Genomic DNA, 13,814 nt, shown 5'->3' with positions numbered 1-13,814 from the left:
TTATTTTTAGCAAAACCCATCTGTACTTTTTTTCAGTGCTGTTTCTCCCTCCTGCCCCCTCTCTCCCCTTCTCTCTCTGAGAAGTTGAATGAGTACAAGGCCTGTGAGCAGGTCAGTGGTTGTGCCTCACTGCTTCACCAGCTGGGCTGTCTGTGCAGGATGAGGCAGTGTGGGGGTCTGGAGCCAGGCAGGCTGTCTGACAGCCTATAACGCCTGGGAGGGCCGCGCTCTTGTGGAAATGACGATACACTTGCGAGCACTGTTTTAAAAGAAATGTGTAAAACAGGAAAGACAAATGGCAAAACCTATTCTTTAAAGCTTGTCAAATTTATATATATATATATATATGTTTTGTTTTCAGTCATACAAATGATTGTAAAATGGGATCGCTCAATCCTATCAGTGCACATCACCTAATTCCCTTTCTAAATAAAAAATTTAAAAAATGACCCAATTTGTAAAAGCACTTGACAAGAGAAAGCACGGAAAAAAACAAAACAAAACAAAAGTAAACAAAAATAATCAAGAATGGACTAGAAAAAAGCTGAAAGGAATTAAGAAGTAAGATCTGCAAATGCAGTGATCTCAGTGAGCAGTTCCAGGAACAGGCGAGGATGGCTTGCCTGCAGGCTCTTGGTTTTGTTGTTGTTTCCGATGCCCTTGCCTGTCTGAGAGCAGGCCTGACAGTACAGTAAACAGCCCTGCTATCCACAGGCAGGATTCATATTTATACTGTTAACAGGAGGAGAGCTACCTGGAGAGAGTCATAAACTCATTGCCAGATTTATTTCCTGATGAATCGAATTTGCATTAATGCAGGATCGTTAAAAGGCAATTACCGTACCACGAGGAGGGCTGCTAGTTGTCGGAGCAGTACATTATACAGATTTGTTACAGGCACTGACCTAACCCCTTTGCAATAGAAGTCTATGGAACATCACACTTGATTTTTCTTACTACTTCATAGAAAAAAAACACTTTCATCCCATTTTCTTTCTGGTTATGGTTTGTTGTGAAAAAGTTTATATTTAGGTAAAATCTTGTTCACATAATTTATTATTTGCTCCATAAATAGCATTGTTATTTATTATCAGACTATAGTGATTGGGTTGTTTAAAGACATCAGCATGATACAAAAACCATTTCAGTTTTTATAAATAATATAATAATATAGCTTCCAGGAGTGAGAACTGTCCTCATCCAGTGCAATCACAAAGTGTTCAGGTCAGTAACATTTTATTAGCAACCTTCCATGGCTATTCTAGTGCACACCTTAATGTTGAATTGCAGTGTAAATGTTCCAGTGTAATTATTGTAGTTATTACAGTCCAAACCAATTGTTTATTCAGGCAAGGCAGTTGATTTGAACCTTTACGGTATCCAGAGCCTTTGGGATTTCACAGCCCTCTTAAAGTGTGTCATCCAAGCGGCTGAGCAGAATGGGCGTCTTTGAGGGAGGGGGCACCAAATGTTCATCTCTGCCCTTGAAGGGCACACCTTGATTGTCTGACTGCAGAGTGTCATCGACAGATGACGCCAGGGGGAATCTGCTGGCCTAATGGACCTTCATCCAGAATGTCTCAGCGGAGCTGGGGGCCTCATGTGGAGATCTTGGAAAACACTGAGCTTGAAGAAAATCCCAAACATTTGGTGCTAAAAATAGCCTGTGTCCTGCTACCTGGCTGTCACCTTCACGAAGCGGCGCTCCTCTGTATTCCACGCTGTACTGGGGACTCCACATAGGATGTTGACCGGAGCGCACACTAATCTGCCAGCTGAAGGGAGTCAATTTGCTTAGACAGTTAATCCATCTTCCCTTCGGTCGCAGATGTGAGCGGTGGCATCAGCAGGCAGTCTCTTTTCTGCTGACGGAAACACTCTCCTCCCGATTTTCAGCTGGTGAAAAGTTTGTCAGTCCTTGAGTGCACAGCAGCAGCAGCATCGTCGCTGCCACAGAAATTATTAGAAATTGCCTCTGATCATTATATTCGTCTCGCCCCCCTTTGATGCCTGATCATTATAAATGAATATGGATGTTATATTTAATAATGTAGGGTTTCCAGAATGAAGTGCCATTGATATGCAAAATATCTGTCCTTGGATGTTTCCTTTGGTCTAAAAATAGTAGGCTTAATGACCATGATTGTGTATTCGAAGCTTGTTAACATTCAATTAAACTCACACCTCCTCTTTTAGTGCAGAGAGAGGACCCCCCCTTTGTTGGTCAGAATATGGGGGTTCCACTCTGTCACAGCCGTATTTGATACGCACAGTAATAGACTTCCAATGACTTCCGGATGTCTTAATGCAGGAATCGCTAAGGAACCATTCGAGAATTAAGGACAAGAATAATGTGCCTCTTATTTAAGCACCTTAAAACCCTTATCTCCTGGCACCTGCCTCTGTTTCTTCGCCTCTGTTAACCCACGCTGTCACACACAGGGAAATGCCACTGCTGGAGTCACTCGCCCCCCCTGCTCCACGCTGAATTATTCTCTTTGTGACGATGGAGACATTGACCGTCAAGGTTTTGCACAGAGACAGTAAAGTACGGGGAGGGACCCCTGACAGTGTGGAGGTATCATCTTCACCTGTCCAGGATGAAAGAGAAGTATGAATGTCCCCCAGGCAGCAGAGACTTCAATATGAATTGTATATTAAAAAACTGAATTGTTAAACATAATCTTCGCTCCCTTTTTTTGGTGCCACTGTGCCTTGCACTTTATCAAGCACAAGGTGGCATGGGTGACCAACTGAAGTTTGGTTGGAATTTTAACTCCTCACAAAGCCATCACTAGGTGGATAAATGCTATAATAGCAGCAATTCCATCACATCTTGAGAAAATGAAATGTGGTGCACGGCCTGTAATGTCCAGAGTGTGTGCTGTTCCCTGATTAAATGCGTAAGGTCAGACTCAGCAGGAGTATTTCCCAGCTCAGGACTACCAGCAGAGGCAGTCTGAAAGAGGACAGGCCTGCCTGTGTTTCCTAATGTGCTCCCAACAGGAAATCAATGGCGTCAAACATCTGGATAATTCCCCTGCTCAAATCAATCCCCTCCTATCGACCCGCTTTTAGCTGCTGGCTAAACTTGCTGCATCATAATTAGAATTATTAATTAAAAAAAGGAAATCAATTAACACAAATGAAGCAGTGTGTGTGTGTGGGGGGGGTGTTCTATTTGTTTGACATTGTCGTCAGAGTCACCGTCATTAGCTGTGACTGACCCGACGGGATTTAAAAAAAAAAACATAAAAAAAAGTAAATAAAGACACTGCTGTATTTATTTTCATTTCATTTTCATTTTAGCTCCCTCAAGTGTTGCAGGGGTAGGTTGCTGTAGGTTTCGTTGACGTGCATGTGTTCATCATTGTGTTCTGCTTGTTTCACAGAAGGCCGATTTGGATGAATTATTTATTAGATAAAACAGTGAGGCATCCAGTGGCTATTTCACAATGTGCTGATTAGGTCAGTTTGGTAGGCAGGCAGGCGGGCAGGCCTGCCTCTCATTTACCTGTACAAGTCACAGGCAACTCTGCTTTGACTTAACCCAAGCTTGACTGCCGATTTCAATTTTTATTCTGAAAACTCGGTTTTACACTTTCCTGGTCTAGTCTTAGAGACTGGACTCTGACAGGATTTTGAAATGCTCTCTCAAGGTGACTGTGCCTCCTAACACCTTGGAACTTACTGGCTTAATCCATTCTTGTTTGATCTGAGCTTTAAAGCTTTGAAACGTTGAAGAATCTATTTCAGTAGTTTGACTTTTTCCCGTGCAGTGACACATTTTTTTATTTAACACTTTGTGCAACATTTTGAAGGGCGTTCAGGGTGGTTTGTCTGTGCAGTATACTGTGCTGTATGGTATATCTATATGGTATACTGGACTGTGTGGTATGTCTGTGTGGTATACTGTGCTGTGTGGTATGTCTATATGGTATACTGGACTGTGTGGTATGTCTGTGCAGTATACTGTGCTGTGTGGTATGTCTATATGGTATACTGGACTGTGTGGTATGTCTGTGCAGTATACTGTGCTGTGTGGTATGTCTATATGGTATACTGGACTGTGTGGTATGTCTGTGCAGTATACTGTGCTGTGTGGTATGTCTATATGGTATACTGGACTGTGTGGTATGTCTGTGTGGTATACTGTGCTGTGTGGTATGTCTATATGGTATACTGGACTGTGTGGTATGTCTGTGCAGTATACTGTGCTGTGTGGTATGTCTATATGGTATACTGGACTGTGTGGTATGTCTGTGCAGTATACTGTGCTGTGTGGTATGTCTATATGGTATACTGGACTGTGTGGTATGTCTGTGTGGTATACTGTGCTGTGTAGTATGTCTGTGTAGTAACCAACAGTGCTGTAACCAACAGGAGGCGAGTCTAATAGAATACCTTCTCCAATGGACTGCACACTGCGTCTACAGTAACGCTACGAGAAAGTGCCATCTATCAGAAAGGAGGGCTCTGGCTGCAAATGACACCCAAACAAGTTTATTTATTTTTAAGTTAATGAAAAACATCCATTTTTAACGACTATATCTATATAGTCTATCTATATAGATTGTTCTTTTAATAGCCTCTGCTGACGATTGAAAAGCTGCACTGTGTGGAAAGCTCTGCTCATGGTGCACAGCAGCACAGCTGAAAGCTGCACAGAACTTTACTCTGGAGTTTTCAAGCCAGTCAGCGGAATTGATTCCTGTTATTGGAAGTTTTATTAAGAACAATCAGGTTTTGAAAGATGTTTCAGAATCTTTTCTTGTAGCTACATACACTCATCAATAAACTCATAAATAACATTGGAATAACTGTCAAGGCGCTTTGCAAGAGACCTGGGGCTCTCAATACTGTGAATTGACAGAATGTGTAACAGAGGGCTTTAATGAACTGTTAGACATTCATCACTCGGACTCTCTCTGTTGCTGTCATTGAAGTACAATGCTGGAGTATGTTCTCTCACTGGGGCTCCACTTTCTACTTTATTAGTTTGTTTTTATTTTTCAGTATTTGATTTCATTTTAAAATGATCATTAGAAGACTACTTGGTTAACTTGAACTGTCAAGTCCTGTTGAAGTGAAATGAAATCTTCATTAAAAGAGCAGTGACGTGACTGCAGTAGTATAATATGAGTCCCTGCATTTAATTATGAATAATCCCGTCTTTTTATCTGGAACACCTTGTGCTTCATTGCATTCCAGATTCTTAACTCATTGACACCGGATTAATGACTGAATAGCTTCACGTTGGAAGCGTTTTGATAAGCGAATTCCCTTTCTAAATACCTTTTTTAAATGTTGGCTGACTCAATTAACCAGTGAAGTTTTCTTCACACCTTGTAAAATGTATTGATCGGGGAACGTGAAAAGGATTTTAAAATTAAACACAGAGCAGTAATTTCTAGGTTCTTGATCAAACAGAAATAAGTTTTAGTTTAAGGTTTTTCGATGCTGCAGTTTCATAATGAGTGGGAATATCATCTAATAACCAAGTATTTTTTACAGTGTTACTTCATTATTTCATTATCCTTTTGGTATATTGATGCACATTTGTTTTGTGGCTATTCTCTCTCTATTGCCTTTATAAAAGTGTAGCCTGGAATTTTTGCATACGTTTGCCACGGTTGTACTGTGCATTTAGCATAGTTTACCCTGGTTTGACTTGTTTATTAATTTACCCAGTATTGCTATTCTTTACAGTGCTTCCCTATGCTTTAGCATGCTTTCACTGTGCTTTACTACACTTTGCTGTGCTTCTGCTTGTATAAGTCATTGGGTAGTAGATAAGCAGCACCTTTTAAATGATGTGGCAGCTTGAAAACTTCAGACTGTAGACATTCTTTAATAATTGATTTAATGTCCTGAAAAGTTTCTGTGTGTAGCAAATCAGAAGATAGAAAACGTGCCTTCCTCAAATATGCTGAAACTTCTGAATTCAGGCTAAGGAGCTTAAAAACTTCAAATTGCATGCCATGCTGAGCTGATTGGAACGAGGAAGTTGTGAAAATGAAACAGTGTCTGTATTAGGGGTGAATAATCCATGGGACCTACTGAATATACCATAATAAAGTCCAGTATTCACATCCTCAAGCACACTGCAATACTGATTGAAGGCTTAGTATTTTTTTTTTACAGAATGTGATGACTGGTTTAACAATTCACTTGATAGATCTTTTTTTTCTCTTATTCTTTCCATTTTTTTGTGACATACAGTGCAGGTACTATATAGCTTTTCATCAGTGCAAAGCGACATGATGGATTGTGAGCGCTGACCTCGTGCGTCAGCCTGGGAAGTAATGCTGTGAACTGTCCATATATTAGAGCCGCCACTTTAAGCCTTGGAGATTTAATGCTTGGGGGTCTGCAACGTGGCAGAGATCATCCTTTTGAGAAATCATTTGTGCAGAGATCCGATCCCTGTGTCGGCTGAGGAGCATAACAATGCATTTATTAAATCAATAAGTTGCATTCAGTTGGGACGTGAAACAATGTTAAACAGCTAAATGCTGTTCTTGGAAACCCAGGGGTAAGACTAGTGCTGCCAAGAACACTTAATCATTCCTGGAGCCTAAAAATAAAGACTGCAGTGGAAAGGAATCCGTCTCAAACATTTATTTTGTGATTACTTGTCCAGGCTAGATTCGTCATTTAATACTCTTTGTATGGATTATCTTATTATTGTTTTATGTGGATTTAAATGCATCAAATTCAGCTAGTAACATGGCACAGTATTATAACCCTTACTGGACAGTACTGCAGTGTATGGTGATAAACCACAAGGTGTAGTGAGGCATAGTGAAAGTGTAATGCGATCATGATAGGAAAGCATGGCGAATTGCATTACTCTCAAACTGGTTTACATGCCTAGGGAGGCTATTTAGATTAAGAGACACTGCCAATTATGCAGAGGAAATGTATTAACAAGAAGTTTAGCAATTAAGTGATGAACATGCCTTTGCAATTAAAATACATACAAACTGACTTAATCAGTAACTCTGAAACTGTACAGTAGTGTTCAAATGTATTAGAGCAACTCAACATTTGTCCTTTATATACGTACCTGCATGAAAACCTCTGCGTGTGAGAATTTCAATTTCCGGTCAGTGATATAGAAACAATAGACACTCAGGTGAAAATGGTAGACCACTTTGTGCATCTTAAACAACTTCTAAAAAGTCTCGTGCATTTTATCATTTGTGGCTATGTGTTCCTTTTCTCTTGCTATTTAAAATTAATTGCATGAGTAACCTATTAAAGTCAACAATTAAATTACACAATCCCTCATTTGCTAAGATTTTCAGCTACAGTGGTTTGATTTCATATGGACAACCAATCAAAACTATAGAAGCAATGGGGTGTCGTAATAAACGTGCTGTACAATATAAAACTCTACCTTCACTAGGGACGCATGTCTATTAAGATCATCCCTCTGTGGGTCTGTGCAATGTAACCCCGGATGCGGTTGCTGTTTTTGCAGGCTGTGAGAGCGATCATTGGGGCCCGCACTGCAGCAACCGATGTCAGTGTCAGAATGGAGCCCTGTGCAACCCCATCACAGGAGCCTGTGTGTGCACCGATGGGTACCTGGGCTGGAGGTGTGAGGAGCCCTGTGATCAAGGGAGCTATGGGAAGGGCTGTCAGCTCCGGTGTCAGTGTCAGAATGGAGCCACGTGTGACCATGAGACCGGGGAGTGCCGCTGCGCGCCGGGGTACACTGGAGCCTTGTAAGTGCATTGTAGGGTTTTTTATACTGGTATGGGTGTGGTACTGCACTGTATAGGACTCAGCAGTGCAGTTAAAACCTGACCTGGCTGTAGGGATCATGTTTGCCTTGTTTTTTTATAGTTATGTATTTTACCCTTTGTTTGCAAAGAGTGGAGCTAAAAAAACTTCAATCTTTGTGAGTTTTTAAAGTTAAATGTTATAATGACTGCCCTTCATCTACATATAATGAAGTATCCAGTGGATCAGACACTCCATAAGCTAACACACTCCTCATGTTTGATGTCTCTTTATAAAAGTCTGCTTCTGCATACCATGCTGAAGGCACGGAAGCCTGTAGTCAAGCATACAAAAGCATAGAGCACATACAAGACTGGCTAATTATTATTAGAATCATCTGGTTCCAGGGATGATCTGCACTTGTTTTAATAGGATTGGGGGAATTGAAGCCTTGCTTATAAGCATTAGCTAGATAAAGTAAGTACTAACAGAAAAGATCAACGCACTATAAAATATAAGGATATGCTTAGTAGAGTCGCAGGAAAAGCATGGGAAACTCTTTGCTGTTCTTGGCTCAACTTTTGTGCAGGGCCCTGCTTTCTCACCTGCTCACTGGCTGTGTTTTCCAGCTGCGAGGAGCGCTGCCCCCCGGGCAGTCACGGGGCCCAGTGTGAGCTACGCTGCCCATGTCAGAATGGAGGGATCTGCCACCACGTCACCGGAGAGTGCTCCTGCCCGGCCGGCTGGATGGTACGTGGGCAGGGAGCTTGTAGAGTCACACTGTTGTGTCAGTGATCTGTACAGCCACTCATTGCTCTCTTTGTATACCCCCCCCCCCCCCATCAGGGCTCAGTGTGCGCCCAGCCCTGCCCTTATGGGAAGTTCGGTATCAACTGCACCCAAGACTGCCTCTGCCACAACGGAGGCCAGTGTGATCATGTGACAGGACAGTGTGACTGCACAGCAGGATACACTGGAGAGAGGTATGGGCATGTCCACATTCTATGCCTTCCTTTGTTATTGTTTTACCTCTAAAGCACTGGACCAGACAATGAGACACAGTATGAGGTACAGCCTTATATAGATTGATTCCTTGATGACTCGGTGAACACTTTTAGGACTACTATCAGCCCAGGAGGTACGTTGCTATGCCTATTGATAATTTGAACGGCTGTCTTTACCCAGTGATTTTCAACAGCAGTACTCGACCCGGTCTCCACCAAGGGGCAATGAAATGGGATAGATCCACAGGCTGATTGGTAACTCATGTTTAGACAGACCAATGGTATCACAATGGTACTGTATGAAATAACGTACACTGATAATCGGCAGAACGTAACTTGCTTTAGGTCTTTCAAGCTCCTGCTGACTTTTTAAAATACAGCAGTGTAAAATGGTCAGGTCTAAATTGTTTGTACATGAAGTACCCTAGGGTGCTGTATTCTCCCGCAGCACTCCTCAAAACAAAGTCAGGAAAACACAGGCATACTGTAGAAGAGAAATGATCATACTCAACGTGGGAGCAGAACCACTCAGAAACATGACAACAGAAAGAGAGGGAAATCTAACAACATGATCACAAAGAGAGGGAAATCTAACAACATGATCAAAAAGAGAAGGAAATCTAACAACATGATCAAAAAGAGAGGGAAATCTAACAACATGATCAAAAAGAGAAGGAAATCTAACAACATGATCAACAAGAGAAGGAAATCTAACAACATGATCAACAAGAGAAGGAAATCTAACAACATGATCAAAAAGAGAAGGAAATCTAACAACATGATCAAAAAGAGAAGGAAATCTAACAACATGATCAACAAGAGAAGGAAATATAACAACATGATCAAAAAGAGAAGGAAATCTAACAACACGATCAAAAAGAGAAGGAAATCTAACAACATGATCAACAAGAGAAGGAAATCTAACAACATGATCACAAAGAGAAGGAAATCTAACAACATGATCACAAAGAGAAGGAAATCTAACAACATGATCAACAAGAGAGGGAAATCTAACAACATGATCACAAAGAGAAGGAAATCTAACAACATGATCAACAAGAGAGGGAAATGTAAAAAAAGAAATGCATTCAAACGACATCTAACCCTGCTGACTCTCTAACCATTTATATTACAGACATTTTAAACAAAGGAGGCCAGATTTCCTTTCATGGCTAAAACAATTATCCAGGAAGGTTTTCCATCAAGAGAAATCATTGTCTTTTGTTTAATATTTTGTAAAATTGCCCTCATTCATTTTGTCAGTGACAACCAAATTAACCTGCCTTGAATATTCCTGGATTGTGTTAGTGTTCAGTTCATTCAATAATGCTAGTCCCCCCAGATAAGGCAAAAGCCAATGTAATTTCAACTAGAAACATAACTAGTCCATTTTGTAATTTAATTGAGCTATTTATCTGGATCCTAATGGCTTTATTGGACACATCAGATTGATGATTTTCCAGGGGAGAGTTTCTAGTAGTGTGGCCGACTTGTACTGTGGGTGTCTTTAGGTTCCGTTGTAGGGAATCTTGGTAGGTCTTATTAGATTAATTACTATTACTGTCTGAGCCTCCCAGTGAAAGTCACATTGCTAATGTAAAGTTTCAAAGTATGCAAATGGATGAGTGATAGCTCGTCATCTTGTATTATTACTTCCTGTTTCTACTTCTTTATGCCATTGTGTTTTTAGTTTTACACAAATTACACAACCTGATTATATGTGAATATAAAAGAGCAAATAGTTTCATATGATATTTTAGTGCTCATTTACCTTACTGTATGATGTTCATAAATTGCAGTTGTTCTTCTGGTCCGTTGCTCCAGTATTGTGTTGTACTCGTAGTCACTGCAGCTGCCTTCAACTGGCTTGTGAAAGCATACTCACCTGTGGCCTATGAGTTCCTCATTCCAGAAACATCCATTGGCTCCTCTGCTCCAGAGCAGCTGGAGGCAACAGAGTGGACTTGTGAAGACTGTGTCCAACAATATCTACCTCCTATCCATCCCCATTGTTCTCTACACACTGTGGAGCTCAATATGCTTGCTACCATCTTTAAAAGACATTTCCCCATCTGTCTTCAGACTCAGTGATGCTTTTACTATCCTGGAGTTTAAGAAAGCCTTTGCGCAGCAGACAGTGAAAAAGCTTGCCTGTGCAAATTTCAACTTTGCTTTCCATGATTCACTGGGCATCTTAAAAATAAGACCGACAAATTAAAAGATTATTGCAAGTTGGAAAAACAAATCAGCAGGGTTTTCAAAGTGTATGAAAAGCAAAGAATCGTATAAGGAATATTTGTTTGGGACGGTGACTTTGTGCAGTTTTTGTTTCACACTTCAGTCTCAGAAACTTGTGCGGTCTTTGTATTTTAGAATTGTATCAAATGCAGCGAGATGAAGCCACTGCCTCGTTGTTCTTCAAAGGCCAGTGTTTTAGTGGAGGCTGATGATTCATTCTATTCCCCCTTCCTCTGTCCTTGCCTTTGTGTCTTTAATCTGAACTGCTGTTTTAACCCAGGTGTCAGGAAGAGTGTCCTATTGGCACGTACGGCCTTCAGTGTGCCCAGAAGTGCGACTGTCTGAACGGGGCGAAGTGTTACCACATTAACGGGGTCTGCATGTGCGAGCCCGGGTTCAAAGGAGCTCACTGCCAGGAGCGGCTGTGTCCAGATGGACTGTACGGACTCAAGTGCAACAAGTACTGTCCGTGCAACGCCAAGAACACTCTCAGGTAAAGAAACACAGCTCAGAACATCCAGCACTGCTGGAGAGAGCAAACCAGCACACAGCAGAGAGCTGCAGAACTAAGTTACTAAATTAGATTGGTGAAGGGCTGCAAAGAAACACCTTTCCCATTGCAGAGGAGCGTGCAAGCTGCGCTGCAGAAAACTTAGCTTTTTTATTGCTTTTGATTTTGTTTTATTTATTGTATATTGCTGTTTATTGCATTATTGTATATTTTCATAGTGGGGTTATTACTCAGGTGGTGTGCCAGAGTAAACAAACCTTTTTCTGACTAGTCTGGTATGAATATAATACAAAACTCAAGAGGGAAGAAAGGTTATAATACAATTGTAGCAGGAAGTCGTCAGGAATGAGACTCCGAGACAAGAAAAGCTGCAGTGTAAAAAGCTGGTGCACACATTTTTTAACCCAATCAAAAGTCAAGAACCAAATAAATAAGCACAAGGGCCAAAATAAGAGGTTAAACAAAACAATGTTGAGGTCAGGCTGGACATTTGCCTTCACTGACAGAGTTACCTAACAATACCACTACGAATACTGACCTAAACACCACCCAGACACCTTCCAAACAAAGGAGTCTCACTTCCTTATATGCCATGTGGATGGAACCTAATTAAGCAGCAATCATTCAGTTAAGGCTCCAGCCACATTCTCTTATGGCAGGGAGGGTTTTAACCCCCTCACTACCAAACCAATAATATTTGCAGACAATAAGAACACACTAAGCTGACAGTTAATTTGCTGGAAGTCCATTCACATGACAGAAATCAGGATGGGTTCCTCTGCTTTAAGAGGCTGGTGCACACATTCAGTGACAGTGAGTAACCCCACTAAACTGTGCTGCGTTGTTCCTGCAGCTGCCACCCCCTGTCTGGAGAGTGTACATGTGCAGCAGGCTGGGCCGGGCTGTACTGTAACGAGACCTGCCCACCGCGATACTACGGGGATGGATGCCAGCAGCTGTGTGCCTGTGACAATGGGGCAGACTGTGACAGCATCACTGGGAAGTGCATCTGTGCACCAGGGTACACGGTAAGCCTTTCACTCCAGCAACCCTAACCCTTACCCCTACTCCTACCTCTAACTCTGCATCGTTCCCTAACCCTTACAGTCTACCCACACCACCTGCACAGTGTTTGTAAGGGCTGTGTCCATGGCTTTCTATCCAGGCTGCACCCCTGTGGGATGGTTATGCATTGTGACACAGGCAGTGGATTTGCATGCTGCAGCATGTCATTATGTTCTCTTTTCCCCGTTGAGATAAGTGAGTGCTGTTCTCCAGAGAATCCTGGAAAACTGGGTCTTTATCAGCCCTGTTCAAGCAGACAGTGATCCGACGAGGGCTTGGCCAGGGTGAGGGGAACCTGCAGGCTTGTCAAACTGGCTGCTGAGCTGGGAGAGCTGGGAACAGGGGATAAGGGAATGCATGCATGGAGGAAAAAACAAACCTTGTCAGATTTTGAAAAGACAACAAGTAGGGAACAATAGAATCATATTGAGCTGTGAGATCCACAGCCCTGGCTGTGCCTACTATGACATTTTCATATTGAATACACAATCACAGCCCCTTTGCCTCAACAACAAAAACCAAGGGGCTTAGAATTGGGGAAAATACCACTACAGTGAATACACACATTCAATCCAGCAGGGGACAGCACTGATCTTATTGACATGTATATACCATCTGAGTGAGGACGTAGCATTGGCAGCGGGGTTCGAACCTGAGTCCAGCCAAAACCCTAGTGCTCCCTTGAATAAGGCATCCTGTCAATCACTACCCAGTCTACTGGCTCTCCTCACTGTGCATTCCTGCTCCTCACTGGGCTCCACCACAACAGCACTCCACAATCTGACACCAGGGTAATCAACCAGCAGGCACTTGGAATTTCTCCCACCTGGATCCAAGGTTTGTCTTCAGCATCTGCTGAGAATAATTAAAAACACCCAGAAGAGGAATGGGTTTCTGCCAGAAGACTTCATTACCGTAGGTGTGAAGAAAGTGAAGAAACCGTGCCACGCTGCCCTGAATACATTAGCTTGGTTGGAGGGTTCTTCTGACACCAAGGTTTCAAAAACAATCCTGTATGTACTTAGACCCAGAGTAAATCCAGCTCATTGATGCTGGAGTGTTATCTGGAATGTGTTCTTCACAGTGCCCCTTGCTAATACTGTACCACACACTCTACAATTGCTGTAGAAAACTAATATATGGGTAATCTCTGATTCCTTGAAGTTTACTTGCAATAGATAAATGACTGTTAAATGATTAGAGTACAAACTGCTGAAGTACCCCCTATACCAGAAAAACAACATTCAGCTCTGTACCTATTCATC

The 13,814-nt window shown here is 41.9% G+C and overlaps 1 protein-coding gene across 1 annotated transcript in view; it reads left to right on the top strand.

Moving 5' to 3' along the window:
• LOC121299121 (multiple epidermal growth factor-like domains protein 11) overlaps positions 1-13,814 on the top strand; it is a 57,639-nt gene that overhangs the window by 19,564 nt on the left and 24,261 nt on the right. The window contains exons 6-10 of the mRNA XM_041226681.1: positions 7,487-7,733; positions 8,361-8,481; positions 8,578-8,714; positions 11,254-11,466; positions 12,338-12,512. Of these exons, the coding sequence (XP_041082615.1) occupies positions 7,487-7,733; positions 8,361-8,481; positions 8,578-8,714; positions 11,254-11,466; positions 12,338-12,512 (893 nt within the window). The remainder of the gene's footprint in view (positions 1-7,486; positions 7,734-8,360; positions 8,482-8,577; positions 8,715-11,253; positions 11,467-12,337; positions 12,513-13,814) is intronic.

This window comes from Polyodon spathula, chromosome 24 (assembly GCF_017654505.1).
Source record: "Polyodon spathula isolate WHYD16114869_AA chromosome 24, ASM1765450v1, whole genome shotgun sequence".
Classification (NCBI taxonomy): Eukaryota; Metazoa; Chordata; class Actinopteri; order Acipenseriformes; family Polyodontidae; genus Polyodon; species Polyodon spathula.
Note: the sequence above shows the minus strand (reverse complement) of the source record. Positions and strands in the feature narration are given on the sequence as shown.